The following is an 18,015-nucleotide window of genomic DNA, read 5'->3' as shown; positions in this document are numbered from 1 at the left end:
CTTCTTTGCTGTGTTTGGAGGGATAACGGACTCCGTCCCCAACCCTTGCCCCAAAGGTACCCCTGAAACCTTCCAACAGTCCGAATGGCCACAGTAAAATTGCATCTCGTACTTATTTATCTAGGAGTAATTCCAGTGAACTTAATTCTGAGTAGACACCTATAGGATTGCACTCTAAATATGCCAAGTCTTTCAAGCACCAGTACAGCGTATTGTGTGTTTTAATGTGTGTTTTGTACTCAGAAAAACAATTCTTACCATCCCACCTCACTGCCTTGCCATAAACACATCAAAAGATGCCTCGGTGTCTGGTGGTGAAGACCAGGTGACCCCACTCCATTGGTGGGTAACTGTCAAAGTGTAATCTCTGTGTTGTATAGGCTTGCTAAAGTGCCTCCCTAACCCTGTAAGTTCACACATGTAACCTTTTTGTTTACATAACTTGGCCAGCCTGTTCAAGGTAACTTTAGTTTAGAAGGCCTGCCAAAGGCATCTAATTAGAGTGAAATGTAACTTTTCTTAATGGTGCTGTGATGTGAATCCATTCATTTTCCTATCCATACAAAGTATCCAATCACCTTCCTGTGTATTGTATTCACTCCCCTTTTGTGTATTCTATACAACCCTAAGGAAATTAACATGGGGTGTTCCTACTTAGGCACCCATGGATCCATGCATTCAATTGTAAACAAACCTATTTGCCCTGACAAGAAACTGATTTCCGAGCCTCTGAATTGAGGATCGGTGTGACAGTTTTAATGAAGGAGAAACGGGCAATATGCGTGCATGTATTTTACACCGCAAGCGATAGTGCAATCTGAATGACTTCAGAGTGTGAATCTGTTTTGCATCAATCGGATTGGATTTAGAGAGGGTGGGCAGGCGTTCGTTCGTGGAGCATGATGGGAATTGAAGTCCTGTCGGTCTTTTTTCCTGGAGCTTGCCGGACTATGTTCCGAAACTAAACTACGTTTCCCATAAGCGAGTTCGCTGCCGCCGGGAGAAAAAGGAGAGGCATGTCCGGGTGATGGGAAGTTGAGCCCTTCCTCTCTGCCGGTCCCCGGCTCTTTTTGTGGCGACCGTATGGTCCGGGCGGGGGAGAAACCACCCGGTGGATTGAGGAGAGGGGGTGCTTTCGGCTTCCTTTCCCTCCCGCGCAGGAACTGATGGAAGCGGCGACGTGCGGGGCTTCTCGCCGAGCTTCAGCCGCAGCCTCCCTTGCATTGGCTCGCTTCCCTCTCCGCTTTTTCAGCCCACTACGCCCTGCAAACTGGGCCTGCCCTTCTTTAGTATTGCTCTCTCTTCGGTTTTTCCCCTCCCGCTCTCGCCTTTTCTTTTGATCGGTTGAGCTTCTCTGGTCTGGAATAGCCTTCGGAACTCCCCGCCTCGTGATTGCAAGGCTGAAGCCCTCGGCAGGGAGAGCAAGCGAAGCAGGCACCGTCGGGACACGGCGGATCGGCGTCGCTTCGCCTTCCTGCCTGCTCCAGTCGAGCCGCTTACCACTTGCGCCGAATTACCCTCTCCGTCCGCCCGCCGGCCAGCCAGCCGGCCGGCCCGTTCACTCTCTCGTGGCGAACCGCGATGTTGTCGTTTCCTCCACCCTCGTCCTTCACCCTGCGGTTAACCGCATCGAGCCGCGAAGACCGAAGCAAGCCCTGATCGTGACTGCGAAAATGTGGCAAAGCATTGGTCTGACGCTGCTGGTCATTGTGGCCACGCTGGTTTGCGTCCTGTTGTTCATGCTTTGTGGTGAGTCCGCTCCGCTGCCAAGGCCAAACCTTGGGCTTCTCTTTTCTGCTTTTACTTGACCCCCTCCCTGCGTCCTAGCAAAACCGTGGTGCTGTTAGCTTTAGTTTTGGCCCCTTCTCTTGGAGAGGCTTCTAGGCAGCAATTACCTTATAGTTTATTATGATGCTGTGATTATTATTTTATTGTTATCATGCTGTTTTCCAGTCCTATGCATGCACCTGACAACTTCCAGGTTTTGCAAAGCTAGCTTTGCAGGACTTGCGTGGCCTAACATAAAGCTGCACCCAAACTACTTTACCTGTTAGGGACAAGTGCATCAAGAAGAGGTCCACAAATAGATATATATATTTACACCTGTTGCTTTAACAGGCTGTGGAGGGGGGAGATGGTTGGAAACCCGTTACATTTGTTTGATGAGGGAAGTATATAAAGCAGCTTCCTCTTTAAAAAAAAATTATCTAAAGATGAAAATCTAACTCCTTGTGGAAAGATCACTGTTGCACAAGAAACCTAGAGAGGCAATGCTGAAAAAGCGGGATAGTGCGGAAAAGGCTTTTTGGTAGATTTTTTTCTTCTTGTCTGTCCCTCTCTTTGTACTTTGGTATTTAGCTAATAAACTGGTTTCAGTTTACATCAGGCAGAAAATCAAAATTAGCAAGTAAATATGTTTAAGATCTTGCTGCTACTCCATACTCTTAAGCTGATGGAATAAGTGCTAGGAAGTCTGGAAGAGAGGGATGAGATTTTAAGATGCCGTGGAAGTCAGCTAAATTTCCATTCTGAGGTCCAAAACTGCTAAGAAGGGTGCAAAGCAAAAGCTGTTCTAAAGTTCAGGTGCTAGCTTTTTAGTCTCCAGGCAACAGCCATAAGGCATTTCTGTTCGTGGTTGCACTTGATTTAAAGGCAGCACACAATTGGAATAAAATCAAATTCTTTAATGTCTGTACTTGCCACTGTGATTTTTTTTAGCACACAAGCTTCTGCAATCTGGTGTACTCTTTGGATGTTTTGGACTACAACTCCTAGCCTCCTAACCATTGGCCATGCCAGCTGGGGCAGTCCAAAGTCTCTGGAGGAAACCCAGTTCGAGAAAGTGATCTGAAACTTAAAAGTCTCAGCCTGGAAGCAAGTGATGGTTCTTAAGAAAGGAAGTTGAAGGTGTTGTGATGACTGGCATCCTGGCCAAGTGGCATGAACATTTATTTATTTCGTTCTGCTACTCATCTCCGGCCAAGCTGGTTTGAAGCACCGCATGGTGTATACAGCACCTTTGCAGCTGTAGCTCAGCAGCAGAAAGTTCCCATCCGGTCCCATGCTCCTGCAGTTAGAGGACCAGGTTGAAGGGAAGATCCTCTGCATGAACCCCCTGGCATCTGCCCAATAAGCTGTGCAGTGTGGACTCTTAGCAGAACAACCCACAGTACACTGGATAGACAATTGGGCTCACCGTGGGATTTTCCCCCTCCTTCCCCTTTGTCCCTCAGGTAGCATCTCAGTGTGCTTTTGGCAGAACTCATCTCCCCTTAATGACTCTGTTTGCTACTCCCTTTTGTCCATTGCTGCTTTTTTGGGAGGTTTCAGAGCCTCAAAAATACTCATTTGGGGCCGTATTTTTTCATTATTGTTTCAGTTCCAGAAAATTGCATAAATCTGGAGTGGGGGGTGTTTTTTGTTTTGTTTTGTTTTGCAAGGGGGATAGTCTTTCTCAGGTGTGCAGGAGTGCTTTGTGGCTCTCAGATATATGTAGTTTTGGCCGGTCAATTTTCTTGTATGTTGCAATTATCAAAGAGAATAGCATGTGGAGCAGGTAACATGCATGGAAATTGACAAGACAATCCTGCTCATAGGCTAATATGCACATAATTGCAAAGTCATCAGTTGAAAAGTACTGATAAAGTGGTGGGAGCACAAAAATAGATGTATCAAAAGGGGAATTGGGACAATATCACCCTCTTAGCAATGTATTACTGTGATTTTAAGTGCTGAATCGATACTTCTCTATGGTTTCTACCTCTTTGGCACTTCCCAAATGTTGAACCACTCCAGAAAAGAGAGCTATTGCCCGCCCCCCTTCTGTTTGGGGCTTCCTTGCCAGACTGTTTCCTGCTGGCAACTGCTTTGGTTCACTGCACTGACACCCCACATCACTTGCCTCCCCGCCATGCACAGACATGTTGCTCTTCTGTGAGTTCTGGACGAAAGCTCTAGAATTAAAACGGGTCCTCTTGACTGAATACTGCACACTGTGTCTTTGAAATCCAGCCGATGTGCAGTGTACTGCAGTAGTCCTGTCTGGATGCAATTAGAGCAGGCCTAACCCAGTTGGGTCTCTGCAGCAGCAGCAAAAATTGGTGAGAGTACTACTGGTTACTGCCTCCACCTGTGCTTAGTCAGCTATGAACCCCAAAGGACCCCCAAACTACTGACTTGGTCTTTCAGTTAGCAACTCCATCCAATATCAGTTGATCAAAGTATCACCCCAGCAATTTTGGGAAAAAACCCTGCTTTAAACATACTGCAATCCTTAAGCTTTCTCTGTCTGTCAATTGTACTGGCACAACCTCTGCTTGTCTGTAATCTTTGTAGGCTTGGGCCTCACCATTTATGGTCAGAGTAACCCCAACCTCTCTGGTACTTTCTGTAGGTTGGTACGTGGTCTGGCATCTCTTCTTGTCCAAGTTCAAGTTCTTACGTGAGCTGATAGGAGACACAGGATCCCAACAGGGGGATAATGAAGTCGCTGAACCTGATGGGGAACAAGATGTGCCACCCACTCCACAGAGGAGCAGGCAGAAATCAATACGGCAGCGTCGGACACCTGCTGAGGAAGCGACTTAGGATGGAATCAAAGGATAATCCTCACACGACTGGTGGGCAACACCTCTGTGGTCAAATGGCTTGGTTCCACTGATATGCCAAATGAGGAAAACCAGGCGACTTCTGAAAGGTTTGGGCCCCTTTTCCTGGGGAACAAAGTGGGACCAGGAAAAAGACCACTGGCAGAAGGAAATGCTTCCTCCATGTTCTGCTTGGAGTTTGCAGAGAATTGTGCTGCGTTATCTTTTCTTTGAAGATTTGGCCTCGCTTTTGCTCCAGTGGAAACATGATCAGCTTTTCAGTGCTGAAGTGGTTACTGCCTTGACGAAACTGCAACCAACTGCAGACATGTATTGCTTGAGCCTTATCTATGGATGCAGTAATATTCTAGGGAAATGCTCTATAAAGGTACCTCTCCTGCAGCCGAAAATCACTGTTAGACTCTTGTGAAGGCTTTAACAACTGAATCAAAGCATATTCGAGTACTTGACTTCAAGACACAACAGCTTCTAGATGTTTAAAAAACCTAAACATCTTGCCAGACTAGTGGGTTAAACATCAAATCCGGTTTTTCCTAACAGACTCGAGAAGAAGGAACATTTGTTACAAACCCTTATCCAGGGTCCTTTAACAGGAACTGGATTTTTATTTTGTTTTCTTATTTGCATTCTTTGCACCAAAAACCAGTTCAGCCCAGTTACAGTCTCACCATATTGCAGCATGCAGTGTTGAGATGTTGTCCGTGGGGTTCCTAGCTTAAACTCTATGTTTAGCAAATTCTTTTACTTTGTTTTCTGTCTCAAGCAATACTGAAAGTAGCATTGAACTAAGCTGAGAACCCGCTAATGACTTCAGACTAGTGATAAGTAAGGATCGAGGACAACACCTTCCAGACATTCAAGTGGCTGATTTATTTGTGGACTCCAGGAGGTATCTTGTTGAATTTCGCTGTGATGTCTTTGTTTGACTCCCTGCCTTGCACTTTTGTTTGGCACGGACTACAAAAAACTGTTATAACTCTTCATAGCAGTGCAAAGCAAGCTGTCCAGATGACTACATCTATAGATTAGCCATTTTGGACTGCAACTTATTAGAATAAGCTTTAGAGTCTTCTGTATGGCTGAAGAGCCTTTTGTTTGGTTTTTGTTCTTTTTCTCTCTGGAAACTTTTAGAAAGAAAAAAGCTGAATGGCTTCTGTGGATTTGAAGATACAGTATTTACAAACTCATAAATGGCTTATATTCTGCCTTTTCTGATGTTTGGGCATTCAGATTCACATGGTATTTGCTTGAAAGCTGCTTTTTGTTTTTAATTAATGGAGCATGTAGTGAACATGGCATGTAAGGTCTGTTTTCTGTGTTACACAACAACATACCTGGGGTTGCACACTTAAAAACTAATTTGTACAGTGGCTCTTAGTCCCTAAATCCGAAGACGCCATGAATGGAAAGCCTTCTGGATTTATAAGATACCTACTGCAGGGTTCTTGTAGGTGGATGTGCTAGAGGGAAATACTTGAAAGTAAATAATACAAATTGTTTTCAGATTATTTGGCTTCATTTCTCCCCCACATAGCACACATACATAAATGTTTGCCTTATAGAATTTATGTAATAATTGTCTACTTGATAATGTCAGGGATATTTTTAATACAATATAATGCAACGCTTTTTTGAGTGCCATTTGTGTTCATGAAAACCAGTGATGTTTCACTGGACATTTCAGCTGCCCCTGCTGATTTTTGAAATCCTAATCCAATTTCTGACTTATGATTTTTCTTAATAGGTTTCCTGGTATGGTCTTAATTACAGAAGGCACAAAATATATTCTGCTAAAGAAACAGAGGGGCTTCATGCAACCTGCTGCAGCTGGGTGAAATGTCCATATCAAATAATCTGTGCTATTGGAAAACTACTAGTTGTTTAGTTGTCTCGAAGATCTAGTTTCAAAATCTTTTTGTGGGAGTGAGAAAGCCGAAATCTTAGCACTGCAGGGAGGTAACATTTAAAGCAAAGAAGCTCAGGTTTGCATTAAAGAATATTTTGTAACCTGCCCACAGAGCCATTTCAGCTAAGAAATTTAAGGCAGGCAGGCAGGCTTAGGGGAAACCTAAATAGAACTCTTTAAGGGGGGAGGTTTTCTGAATGTACCATTCAGCAAGGTGGATAGAGGGCCAAATTGTTTTCCTTCCTTTGTGCAATTAACTGGTCCTTGAGAAGGGAAGCCAGAAAGTCGCTTCTTCCTGACATTGCTTAAAAAAACCCCCAGCCAATGTGGTCCCATGAGTATGTTGTCATTTTGGTACCAAGAACGCTACATCTGCAAACAGCATAGCACACTTACAGGTATGTTTTCATGCTGTATGCTTGGTCTAGCAACAAATTGCTTCTGTATTATAAAGTCAGTCAGGGAGCAATCCTATGGCTGCTAGACATCGAGGGACAAGGGGTTACGAGGGATTCCCCTCTCTAAGGCTGGAGAAAGTGCTCTGAGATCGGAGTTTTGGAGAATTAGAGATCTGACCTCCGCCCCTTCACAGCCAGCTTGGAAAAGTCCATGTTGGATGCCTTCTAACACTGGAAAATAACCCAGGAGAGGGGAAGAGGGAGGACTTTAGTGTGCAGGGAAGGGAGGAGACCTGGGAGGCCAGGATATGAGCTGCCCTGACCCAGTTCTAGCCTGCCTCCCTCCCACTCCAAAGTATTACTGTTAGATGGGCTAAAAAGCTCATTTAGCAAAATATTCAGGGTGGAAGGATGTGGGGGCAAAGATCCCTCGGCCATTTCTGCCATCCTTCATTGGATTTTCAGAAGTCCCCAAGTCCATAGGTTTCCAATCATTAAAGGGGTGGCTGATAGAACTGCACCCACCCTCAGTTACCAGTGGAAAACTCTTGTCCCACTTACATGTCTCCCAGTCCTCCTTCAACATTATGAACAGTTTGCAAGAGAGTATGCGAGCCACGCCACCTATCAATTTTATAGATTTATCCTGCAATAAAAAATCAGAACTGAACTTTTGGCTGGAGCTATGGAAAAAGCAGAGAGAAGCTCCTCAGGGCTTTCTCTGCACTGGTTCTGGGGTGCTGGTCCTTGGGCCAAAGGCTTTCTTTCTTGACAAAAGAATTCGGGGGGGGGGCATGCACAGAGTACCCTTGTCGTCCTATTGTATCATGCCTTGAGAAGGCTAAGCTTTAAATGGATAGCTGTTTTCTCACTGATTCTTGTTTCCTCTGTCCCATAAATAGCCCATGACAGAAGAGAACAGTTTGCAAGGATGGTGAATTGAAGTAGAGGAACTGGTGTGAGCTATTTAGCTTCTGAAATACTAAGATAACATCTTGGTACCAAACTAAAATAGTGGCAGTTTGATCCAGATGCAAGGAATTCCTCTTTAATACAATCTTGCATTTAGTAAAACTCTCACCCCTCCTATGTCTAATTCTCAAAAAAAGTAGTTGCTTATGTACTTCTACAAATGTGTCACAGTTTACCTTGAAAAGCAGAACTGACCAAATAACGGGTCCAAAGGATGATGGTGGTGAGATGCAGCTATTTTTTTTTTTTTTTTGCTGAAAGACTACTTGGGGTTGGACCAATCATGTAATGTATGCAGTGAGGGCAGCTCATAGTTGCAAGGTTGGTTAAGACAGACTGTTGTACAGTTTGGTTAAAAGGTGGTTGTTGGTCTGATGTTCCAAGGAGAAATGTTTATCTTTGAACAAGTTATACCTCCAAGTTGTAGTATGCAGCACCACCCCCTGCCCCACTGTGTTCAGTGATGCTCTTAGGTAAGAGTGGATAGGATCGCAGCCCTGGGCTAAGACAAAGTATCTTAATGCAAAATGTTTTTATGCAGGAACCGGATGGAATCTGTGTGTAGATTGCCACTTGCAACGGTGGTGCCAGGTGTTTGACCGAATGTATGGTGTGAAAGAAGTTTGTGCAGACAATGCCTGTCTTGGTCAAGTGCAGGTTGCATGTTTTCTGTTTTGCAAGTTGGAGTTTTGCCATTCTAGGGATTGCTTTTAGCCACAGGCTATTCCATTTGGAACCTTTCTGAAACAAATGACCATGTCTCTGAAATGCTTTAGTAGTTGCTAAGCACTTCAAACTTTAAAATATGGGTAGATAGGACGCAGACTTAGATGAAATGAAATCAATAAAATTGAATGTTTTCAGTGGGCCTGCTCAAAGTATGACTAAGAGTGCAATCCTGCACATGTATAGAGGGAGAAAAAGACCTACAGCTCCTAGCAAGTCTGCACTGGGAGTTGTAGCACTTTTTTCTGACTAATTGTGCCCTAAAATCTCTTTTCTGTCTATGGTAAAATCCGAATCCATCCTATAGAAAAAGTCGAGTTCTTTGTTTTTGCATTTGTTTTCCCTTGTGGCATTGCAATCATTTTAGTGAATGTGGGCTTGCATAGATTTACCTGCTAGCTGTTTGGAAAAACAAAGCGAGCCATGCAGTTGCCCACTGAATATGAAGTGAGAGAGAAAAGCTGCTGCGTATACAAGAACAAGCACATAATCCAGTCAACTACATTTAAAACTGGGAGAAAGATTGGGATGGTGTATTCTTGTAGATTTCTTTTTCTGTGAAGATCACGTTTTAGATCCATTTGCTTGCACATGCACTGATATTTCTGCTGCAGGTGACCCAGGGGAAGTTGTACCAGAGAACTACTGAGTGGCATTTTCAAATCAGTGACACATTCTTGACCATTCATTCGCAGAGCACTGTCCTTGCAGGCACATATATGAGGTGCAGCACACTACATAATGTGGGGTTTAAAGTGAGCTTATTGTATGCCTACATGTGCTCATATATTGGTCATGTCTAGCCGTGTCCATAACTGACAACTGCATTGAATGAAACTTCTGCTCTTCATCTGTGTTCAGTGGTTTAAAGAAATACTGTACCAAATGCCTCTGTAACTTTGGTATTCATCATGTTTACAATTGTTTCTGTCCATTCTCCACTCAAGCCAACACTAACAACTTGGCAAATAAAATGTAAATAATTCAGCTTGATGCAGGTGGCTATATTGTTTATCTTGTATCTGAATGTTTGGTACATGTGTGTGTTTAATTTATAGCATGCCCAGTTCTGAAAGTGTAGATTGTGTAACAAAAATCTCTAGCAAACAGGATAAAATCAGTTGTGGTTTTGTTAAGGGATGAAAAATTTACTCCCTCATGTTGACTTTTTAAGTCTGAGCACACAGCTAGTTTGTTTTAGCAATGCTTACAAATTTTGTTCTGAAGTGGAAGTTAAAGCATGTTTCGGATATAAAATAACAGCAGCCTAGATTGGGGGTAGGCCACCTAGTGCCAGCAGATGATTTGGATTTCAGTTCCTATCATCCTCAGCCAACAGAGCCAAGGGACTGGAAGACTGAGAGTTGTACTCCCAGACTTCTAAAGGGCCTGAAGTTAAGGAAGGCCGCTGTTGACAAAGTGGTCATTCCACAACACATCTACTTTGTAGTACATTGAACTGCGATCTAAGGTGTCTTATCAACCTTGCCCAAACAGTGCTTTCCAGATGTTTTGGGCTACAGTTCTTGGCTTTCCTTGACATTAGTCATGCCAGCCGTTCCAGATGGAAGTTGGAAATTTAAAGCATCAGGAAGGCCAGTACATTATATATCTTTAGTCCAAGGGGGCTAGAACTTAAACTAGCATGTTGATTTTTTCCCCAGACAGTTTATTATTTATTTATTTATAATATTGATTTAAGTTCATGGTTTTCATGCATGTGTTACATTTGTATCACACCCAACTGGCAAATTTCCTCAGGACAGTTTACAAGCATAAAGCCAAACAACAAATAACACCAACATGCAAAAACATTAAACATTGGAAGTGCTTAAAACATCAAGAGCTCGTGCTGCTGTTTTAAGACAAGTGTAATACATTTGGCTCACCCAGTTTTGGTCAACATCTGGCCTTTAAAAACAAAACAAAAACAGAGGTTAGGTGCAGCGGTCTGCTTTCCTGAGCAATGACTTTGCTTCACAGTAAGAACTGAATTCATAGTGTAACAGAAGCAGCATCTCTTTATACGGTGGGGTTGGGGGTTAGTCCTGGAAATTGGGACTATACATTCCTTTCTTGAGGTGTTGGTGAATATACTGCTGGCCAACAGGGTGAGGTAGCGGAAAAGAACAATTTGCATCCCAAGAGGTATTGAAGACCAGGAATCGGAACTTGTGAAAGCACCACCTTGGTCAGACCCACGGCTTGAAAAACTTTGACAAAGACAGGCGGGAGGGCTGCATCTCAGCCTTGCCATGCTGAAGGTGCCTGGCTCAATCCCAGCATGCTCAGGTAGGGCTGGAAAAACTCTTGCCTGAAGCCCTGCAGAGCTGCTGTCAGTCAGTGCTGACAATACTGGACTAGATGGAGCAAGGATCTGACCCAGTGTAAGGTAGCCTTCCATGTTCCTGACCCAATTTTTCCATAGGCCAAATCAGTACTAAATATCCCCTCCAACCAGCCGCCTTCAAATCACCATCTTCACCATTATCACTCTATCCTACTATCCAAAAAGCGCAATTCTGAAGCACTAAAGGAAAACAAATCTCAATTATCACTCCTTTCAATTGTCCGTTATTAACCCAATGCTGTCTCAAGCCTTTTCTATGAGTAGATTTTAACAGAATCCTTCCAGAAGGTTTACTACTAACAAGCCCCAACCATTTTAGTAGGAAAGCAACCTGGATGATACAAACTTTGAGAGTTATACCTTAATACAAAAAAAGTGCAATTTTGCATAGTTGATTAAATTTATCTTCTATAGTTACAGCCAGGAAAAATAATGTCATGTATTAGGTCCTTAATTGCTTGATGAGTAGACCCACTGAAATCCATGAAACTTTGGTTAGTCATTTCAGGGGGTTTGGTCTGAGCAGTACTATATCTGGATCTTACCCGTGCAAGAGCCACTGAATGCTGCTTTAAAGTATGCGTACTGTTCCTCTGTTAACTCTGAAACATTATTTGTGGAGCAGATTGGTTTGGTTTCGCAGTCTAGATTTCTCTAATGCTGAACTGGAATGTGTGGTTTAGAAGCCTTGTGCAGCCCTAGACTTTGGGAGGAAGTGGGCATAACGGTGAGGATAAATGAAAGGAGACTATCATGGCTTATAAAGCAACCCAGCAAGTAGGTATCTTATGCCTCCCCCACCCCACAAGAGCTCAGGGCCCTCCCATGATTTTTCTTGACAAAAGGGACATTACAACCACAAAACCACCCTTAGATAGATAGACTTGACAGCTTGGAACAAAGGTAAGTTTAATCTGAGTTTTATTGAGATATCAAAAATTTAATTGAATTTAATTTGAGATATACCCCCATTAACAATGTGTCTGTATTTTAGAAACTTCAGTAAGGAGTTGTGAACTGATAAGTGGCAACTGTGTAAAACAAAATTCAAGAAGGTAGAAGTCCCCATTCAGCCACAATGGATGCTTTTTTGTTTATTTTTGTACCTCCCTAAAGCCAAAGTATTGTATTTTATTGTGTTGTAAGCCGCCCCGAGGCTTTGGCAAGGGGCAGCATAGAAATGTAGTAGTAGTAGTAGTAGTAGTAGTAGTAGTAGTAGTAGTAGTAGTAATAATAATAATAATAATAATAATAATAATAATAATAATAATAATAAGTGTTCTGGGCAATTTACAGCAGCTCATAATGAATACAACATAAAATACAGGTAACCACAAAAATTAAAAAAACAGATTTAACCCCCAAATTTCAGCAACAGAACCTGTTAATCCTCTAACATAATGCTTCCATATACTAAGAGGTACAAAAATTAACATAATTAGCATAACATAACATTGGAGGATTAACATAATGCCTCCAAGCAGGCAAGCTGTGAAGTGCCTTGGCGTGGAAGGCAGTGTTCTGAGGGAAAAGCCCTCCTTTCCTGGGGGCAAGGAGAAAGTCCATTCAAAGTACAATTTAGTTTTGAATTTCTTGTTTCATACCAGAGCTGTTCTAATGACAAGAACTTTTGTGCCAGTGGTTCACCACAAGGTGGCATCTTTCAACCAAGTTTAGCCCTACTGTGAGGGATGCCAGCTCTCAAAAATGTAGTGCTTTTTTTAAACCCAGAAAATGCTGTTGTCAACATTTCTGCCATCTATTAAAAATCGACACTGTGCTAATTATAGGTACAGCATATCTCTTTTGGGCTAAGAGAACGGAAGACAACACCACGAAGGGATTTGAAAGTGAACTCCATATTTGCTTCCTCAGAAGGCCTTCGATTACTTCGGCCACTGATGAGGCACCCATCCAACATCTGTAGTTAAAGAAGGAATACAATTTTTCAAGCAAAATGGGAATTCTTTTTCAGCTGTTCTTGCAATAGAGAAGATCACTGCTAAGGATGTATCAAGATTTTTTAAACTTCATGCTCTCATAGCCTTTGGACTTAGCATTTATGGCAGTTGTGAAGGGAAAAGCAATCTCAGACTACTGGAAACACTTCTTGGAGTGGTGTGATCTTTCCAGAATCAAAATGTCATGGGCTGAACAGCAAAAACATGGATCAGGTTCAAAATGAAGAATGAAAATTTGGCTTCAGCTTAAAAAGTGCTTGCTCATGGACCCAAGATGGGGGGGGGGGTCTTCTGCCCCATACTTGTTACACAGCTCTGTGCCACATGCCATGGCATTCCAGACGTTCCTCCAACAGGGCAACCCAAGGCACTTTAAAGATGGTGTTTCCCCATTGCCCATTCCATGCACAGAAGCCAACCAGATTGGAAGTTGGCTCTTAGGTGGATGACTGTGCTTGACTGTATTTGAGGGCAGCCAGTTGTTTAAGGAGAGCAGGGCACTGTGCCTTGCCCAGGTTGCTTTCTTCCCTTGCATCCCACTGTATCTGCCTGTGGAGGCTTTCTATGGAAAGATAGTTCTGGCCCTGTGGTGGTGTGAAAGAGGATACAGTGGGAAGGAGGCGGGAAAGCTGTGATCCATAGTGGATCATAGACTCACAGACTTTAGGATCCCAAACGACTGTACTTTTCTTCACACCCATTAACTCTAATCAAAACTGAATTTATTTTCCTACAGCTGATTCAGGGACATAGAGAGCCACATCCCTGAATCATTATGACAAGTTCCTAAATCAGGAGAAGCTGTTTTATGTCATTTTTTGTTTTAAGATTTTAACTTTGTAAACTAACCTGGGTACCTTGTCAAAAAAAGGATTATATTAATTGAAGAAATAAAGGAATGTTGTTGTTGTTAGTCGTGAAGTCGTGTCCAACCCATCACGACTCCATGGACAACATTCCTCCAGGCCTTCCTGTCCTCCACCATCCCCTGGAGTCTACTCAAGTTCACACCGACTGCTTCAGTGACCCCATCCAGCCACCTCATTCTCTGCCGTCCCCTTCTTCTTTTGCCATCTATTGTTTCCAGCATTAGGCTCTTCTCCAGGGAGTCCTTCCTTCTCATTAGGTGGCCAAAGTATTTGAGTTTCACCTTCAGTATCTGGCCTTCTAAAGAGCAGTCAGGGTTGATCTCCTCTAGGACTGACCAGTTTGATCGCCTTGCGGTCCAAGGGACTCACAGGAGTCTCCTCCAGCACCACAATTCAAAGGCCTCAATCCTTTGGCGCTCGGCCTTCCTTATGGTCCAGTTTTCACAGCCATGCATTGCAACTGAGAAAACCATAGCCTTGACTATATGCACTTTTGTTGGCAGGGTGATGTCTCTGCTTTTTAGTATGCTATCTAGATTTGCCATAGCTTTCCTCCCCAGGAGCAAGCATCTTTTAATTTCTTGGCTGCAGTCCCCAGCCAAGAATGGTTATCAGGGACGTTAAGCTCTTTCTTGTATAGTTCTTCTGTGTAATCTTGCCACCCCTTCTTAATCTCTTCTGCCTCTGTCAGGTCCCTGCCATTTTGGTCCTTTAACATGCCCATCTTTGCATGAAACGTTCCCTTCATATCTCCAATTTTCTTGAAGAGATCTCTGGTCCTCCCTATTCTATTGTTTTCTTCTATTTCTTTGCACTGTTCATTTTAGAAGGCATTAATCAAAGGCTTTAGCATAGTCAATGAATCAAAGGCTTTAGCATAGTCAATGAAGCAGAAGTAGATGTTTTTCTGGAACTCCCTAGCTTTCTCCATGATCCAGCACATGTTGGCAATTTGATCTCTAGTTCCTCTCCCTCTTCGAAATCCTGCCTGTACTTCTGGTAGTTCCCGGTCCACATACTGCTGGAGCCTAGCTTGTAGGATTTTGAGCATAACTTTGCTAGCATGTGAAATGAGTGCAATGGTGTGGTAGTCTGAACATTCTTTGGCATTGCCCTTCTTTGGGATGGGAATGTAAACTGACCTTTTCCAATCCTGTGGCCACTGCTGAGTTTTCCAAATTTGCTGGCATATTGAGTGTAGCACTTTTACTGCATCATCTTTTAAGATTTTGAATAGCTCAGCTGGAATACTGTTGCCTCCACTAGCTTTGTTGTTGCTCAGACTTCCTAAGGCCCATTTGACTTCACATTCCAGGATGTCTGGCTCGAGGTCAGTGACCACCCCATTGTGGTTATCAGGGACGTTAAGCTCTTTCTTGTATAGCTCTTCTGTGTAATCTTGCCACCTCTTCTTAATCTCTTCTGCCTCTGTTAGGTCCCTGCCATTTTGGTCCTTTATCATGCCCATCTTTGCATGAAACGTTCCCTTCATATTTCCAATTTTCTTGAAGAGATATGATTCTCTTCTGGTTCTCCCTATTCTGTTGTTCTCTTATATTTCTTTGCACTGTTCATTTAAGAAGGCATTCTTATCTCTTCTAACTATTCTCTGGAATTCTGTATTCAATTGGGTGTATCTTTCTCTTTCTCCCTTGCCTTTCGCTTCCCTTCTTTCCTCAGCTATGTGTAAAGCTTCCTCAGACAGCCATTTTGCTTTCTTGCATTTCTTTTTCTTTGGGATGGCTTTAGTTGCTACCTCTTGTACAATGTTGCAAACCTCCGTCCATAGTTCTTCAGGCACTCTATCAGATCTAATTCCTGAAATCTATGTGTCACCTCTACTGTATATTCATCAGGGATAAGATTTAGGTCATACCTGAGTAGCCTAGTGCTTTTCCTACTTTCTTCAATTTAAGCCTAAATTTTGCAACCAGAAGCTCATGATCTGAGCCACAGTCAGCTCCTGGTCTAGTTTTTACTGACTAACAGAGCTTCTCCATCTTTGGCTGCAGAGCACATAGTCAATCTGATTTCTGTGTTGACCGTCTGGTGATGTCCATGTGTAGAGTTGTCTCTTGGGTTGTTGGAAAAGAGTGTTTGCTATGACCATCGTATTCTCTTGACAAAATTCTACCAGCCTGTGCCCTGCTTCATTTTGTACTCCAAGGCCAAACTTGCCTGTTATTCCAGTTATCTTTTGGCTTCCTGCTTTAGCATTCCAATCCCCCAGGATGATACGGACATCATTTTTGGGTGTTAATTCTAGAAGGTGTTGTAGGCCTTCACAGAACTGGTCAACTTCAGCCTCTTCAGCACTAGTGGTTGGGGCATAGACTTGGACTACTGTGATGTTGAATGGTTTGCCTTGGATTCGAACCGAAATAAAGGAATAGAGCACCAAAATTCAGTGTACCCAGTTTTAAAGTTTTCTGTCTGGAGAGCTAATATCCATTACATTTGCAATGAATATGAAATATCATTTTTAAAATATGAATGTTAGTTTCGGCAACTTTCCTTGCTCTGTCCATCAGTACTACATAGGCAGAAGACATTCCTCAGTCTTTGGACATACCAAAGAAAAACTATCTAACTGTCAACCCAATTTGAAAATTCCACTGTTTGGACCCCCCACTTGGAATTTAACGCAAAATTTGGCTGTTAGCCACTTAACATAGCCTCATACGGAATTGGTGAATAAGGCAATCACTGCAGAGTTTACAGGTGGGAATGTGTGTGCGTGCAGAGAGAATGGGGGGGGGGGTGAGAGATTTCTTGCTTGCAAATTAAAACTACATGTACAGCTTAAGAACATCAGAGGGCACCAGTTTTGTCTTCATGAGGTGGGGATGCTCCTTTGCAGAAATTTCTGAAGTAATACACCTGTAGCAAAGACCTGCAAAAACACCTCAATTGATGTCCTTGGCCAAAGAAGCAATGCTTTGAGGTTCACTGAGGTATGAGCTATTGGCACAGAGGAAAAATATTACACACACTCCATGGTGGGTTGGAGCTATTTCTGTCCTCTTGCCAAGCACCCAGTTGATCTGTGCAGCCTTTTCCCCTTCTCCTTGCTTTTGTGCCTTTTCCTTAATCACGGATGGGGTGAATCTAGAAGTATCTTCCCTTGAGCATGGGGTGGCACATTCTAGAAAGCGCTTATTTTATTCATCTGTGGAATTAGATCCAGTGGTCGCTGTCACCCTGGATTGAAGCATATTGTTTGCTCATTGTTTGTTACTGTTTGCTCATTTTCCTCTAAGGTGCCCAAGGCAATAGGCATCTTCTTTATTTTATCCTCACTACAATCCCTGTAGTTTTATCCATTATTCCCTCTCACAATCCACTATACTCTGATCCTGAGCATTGTAACACCCCATTCACCCACTGTTTAAAGAAGTCTGTAACAAAAAAGTGACATTATACTAAAGAGGGAAATGTACTGTAAATGTCAACCTGAAGAAATATTATTTTTAGCTTGATCTCAGACATAAAGGCATCTCACAGCTCTGGGCCATGTGAAGTGGTTTACATTGTAATAAAATCGGCATGTCTTTCATGATGACTTCAGTGGGACGTGTCTAGAAGGGGATTGTTTAAAATCTTCAAAACAAGGGTAGTTCCCAATGTTTTTCTTGGGCTTGCCCACTAACTCTGGCCAGTAGTGATCTCATCATCCTAGCCAAAGGGAACTATACCCACACAGGCCTCTTATAAGCATAGTGTGGAATTTGAGACTGGAAAGGGGGAAAAACTAAGCTTAAAGAGAAATGCAGGGTTTTATAACTGTATGAGGTGGGGTCAGGCTTTGGCTTGGCTTCCACAACAGGGGCAGTGGATGCCAAAAGTGACAGACCTTAAACAATGTCATCATGGTGGTCACAACTCACTTGCAGATAGCTTCTTACCTGGTCTCCTGTGTCAAGCGAAAAGCACTTCCAGGTGACCAGAAGGAAATTTTTAACATTTCTGTGCTGCTAATTATGGGCCCGTAAAATGGTTTGTGGGATAGGAACACTGTAGGGAAATACTGAGTGCGTCTTAAGGACAATTATTAAAGCATGTCCCTGTTGCAGGAATTAGAATAAGAAGTGCTTAAATCAGCTGGGTAACAAGGGACTAGCTCATTCCACTTACTCTTTCTGCCCTTATCTAAAGCTCCCCACAAACGAGGCAAGGCCCTGCCAGTCTCCTAAGCCATCAGGGCTTGAAAGCTACATATATTGCCA

The 18,015-nt window shown here is 43.0% G+C and overlaps 1 protein-coding gene across 1 annotated transcript; it reads left to right on the top strand.

Moving 5' to 3' along the window:
* The first annotated feature begins 1,343 nt into the window (after positions 1-1,343).
* SMIM13 (small integral membrane protein 13) lies at positions 1,344-9,596 on the top strand. Its single transcript, XM_044455806.1, has 2 exons — positions 1,344-1,749; positions 4,394-9,596. Exons 1-2 carry the CDS (start codon positions 1,674-1,676, stop codon positions 4,585-4,587), a joined length of 270 nt encoding a protein of 89 aa, XP_044311741.1. The 5' UTR covers positions 1,344-1,673; the 3' UTR covers positions 4,588-9,596.
* The last annotated feature ends 8,419 nt before the right edge of the window (positions 9,597-18,015 follow it).

The sequence above is a fragment of the Varanus komodoensis genome, unplaced genomic scaffold, assembly GCF_004798865.1.
Source record: "Varanus komodoensis strain SLA01 unplaced genomic scaffold, ASM479886v1 scaffold8, whole genome shotgun sequence".
Lineage (NCBI taxonomy): Eukaryota > Metazoa > Chordata > Lepidosauria > Squamata > Varanidae > Varanus > Varanus komodoensis.
The sequence above is the reverse complement of the archived record's forward strand: the minus strand, read 5'-3'. Positions and strand labels throughout refer to the sequence as shown.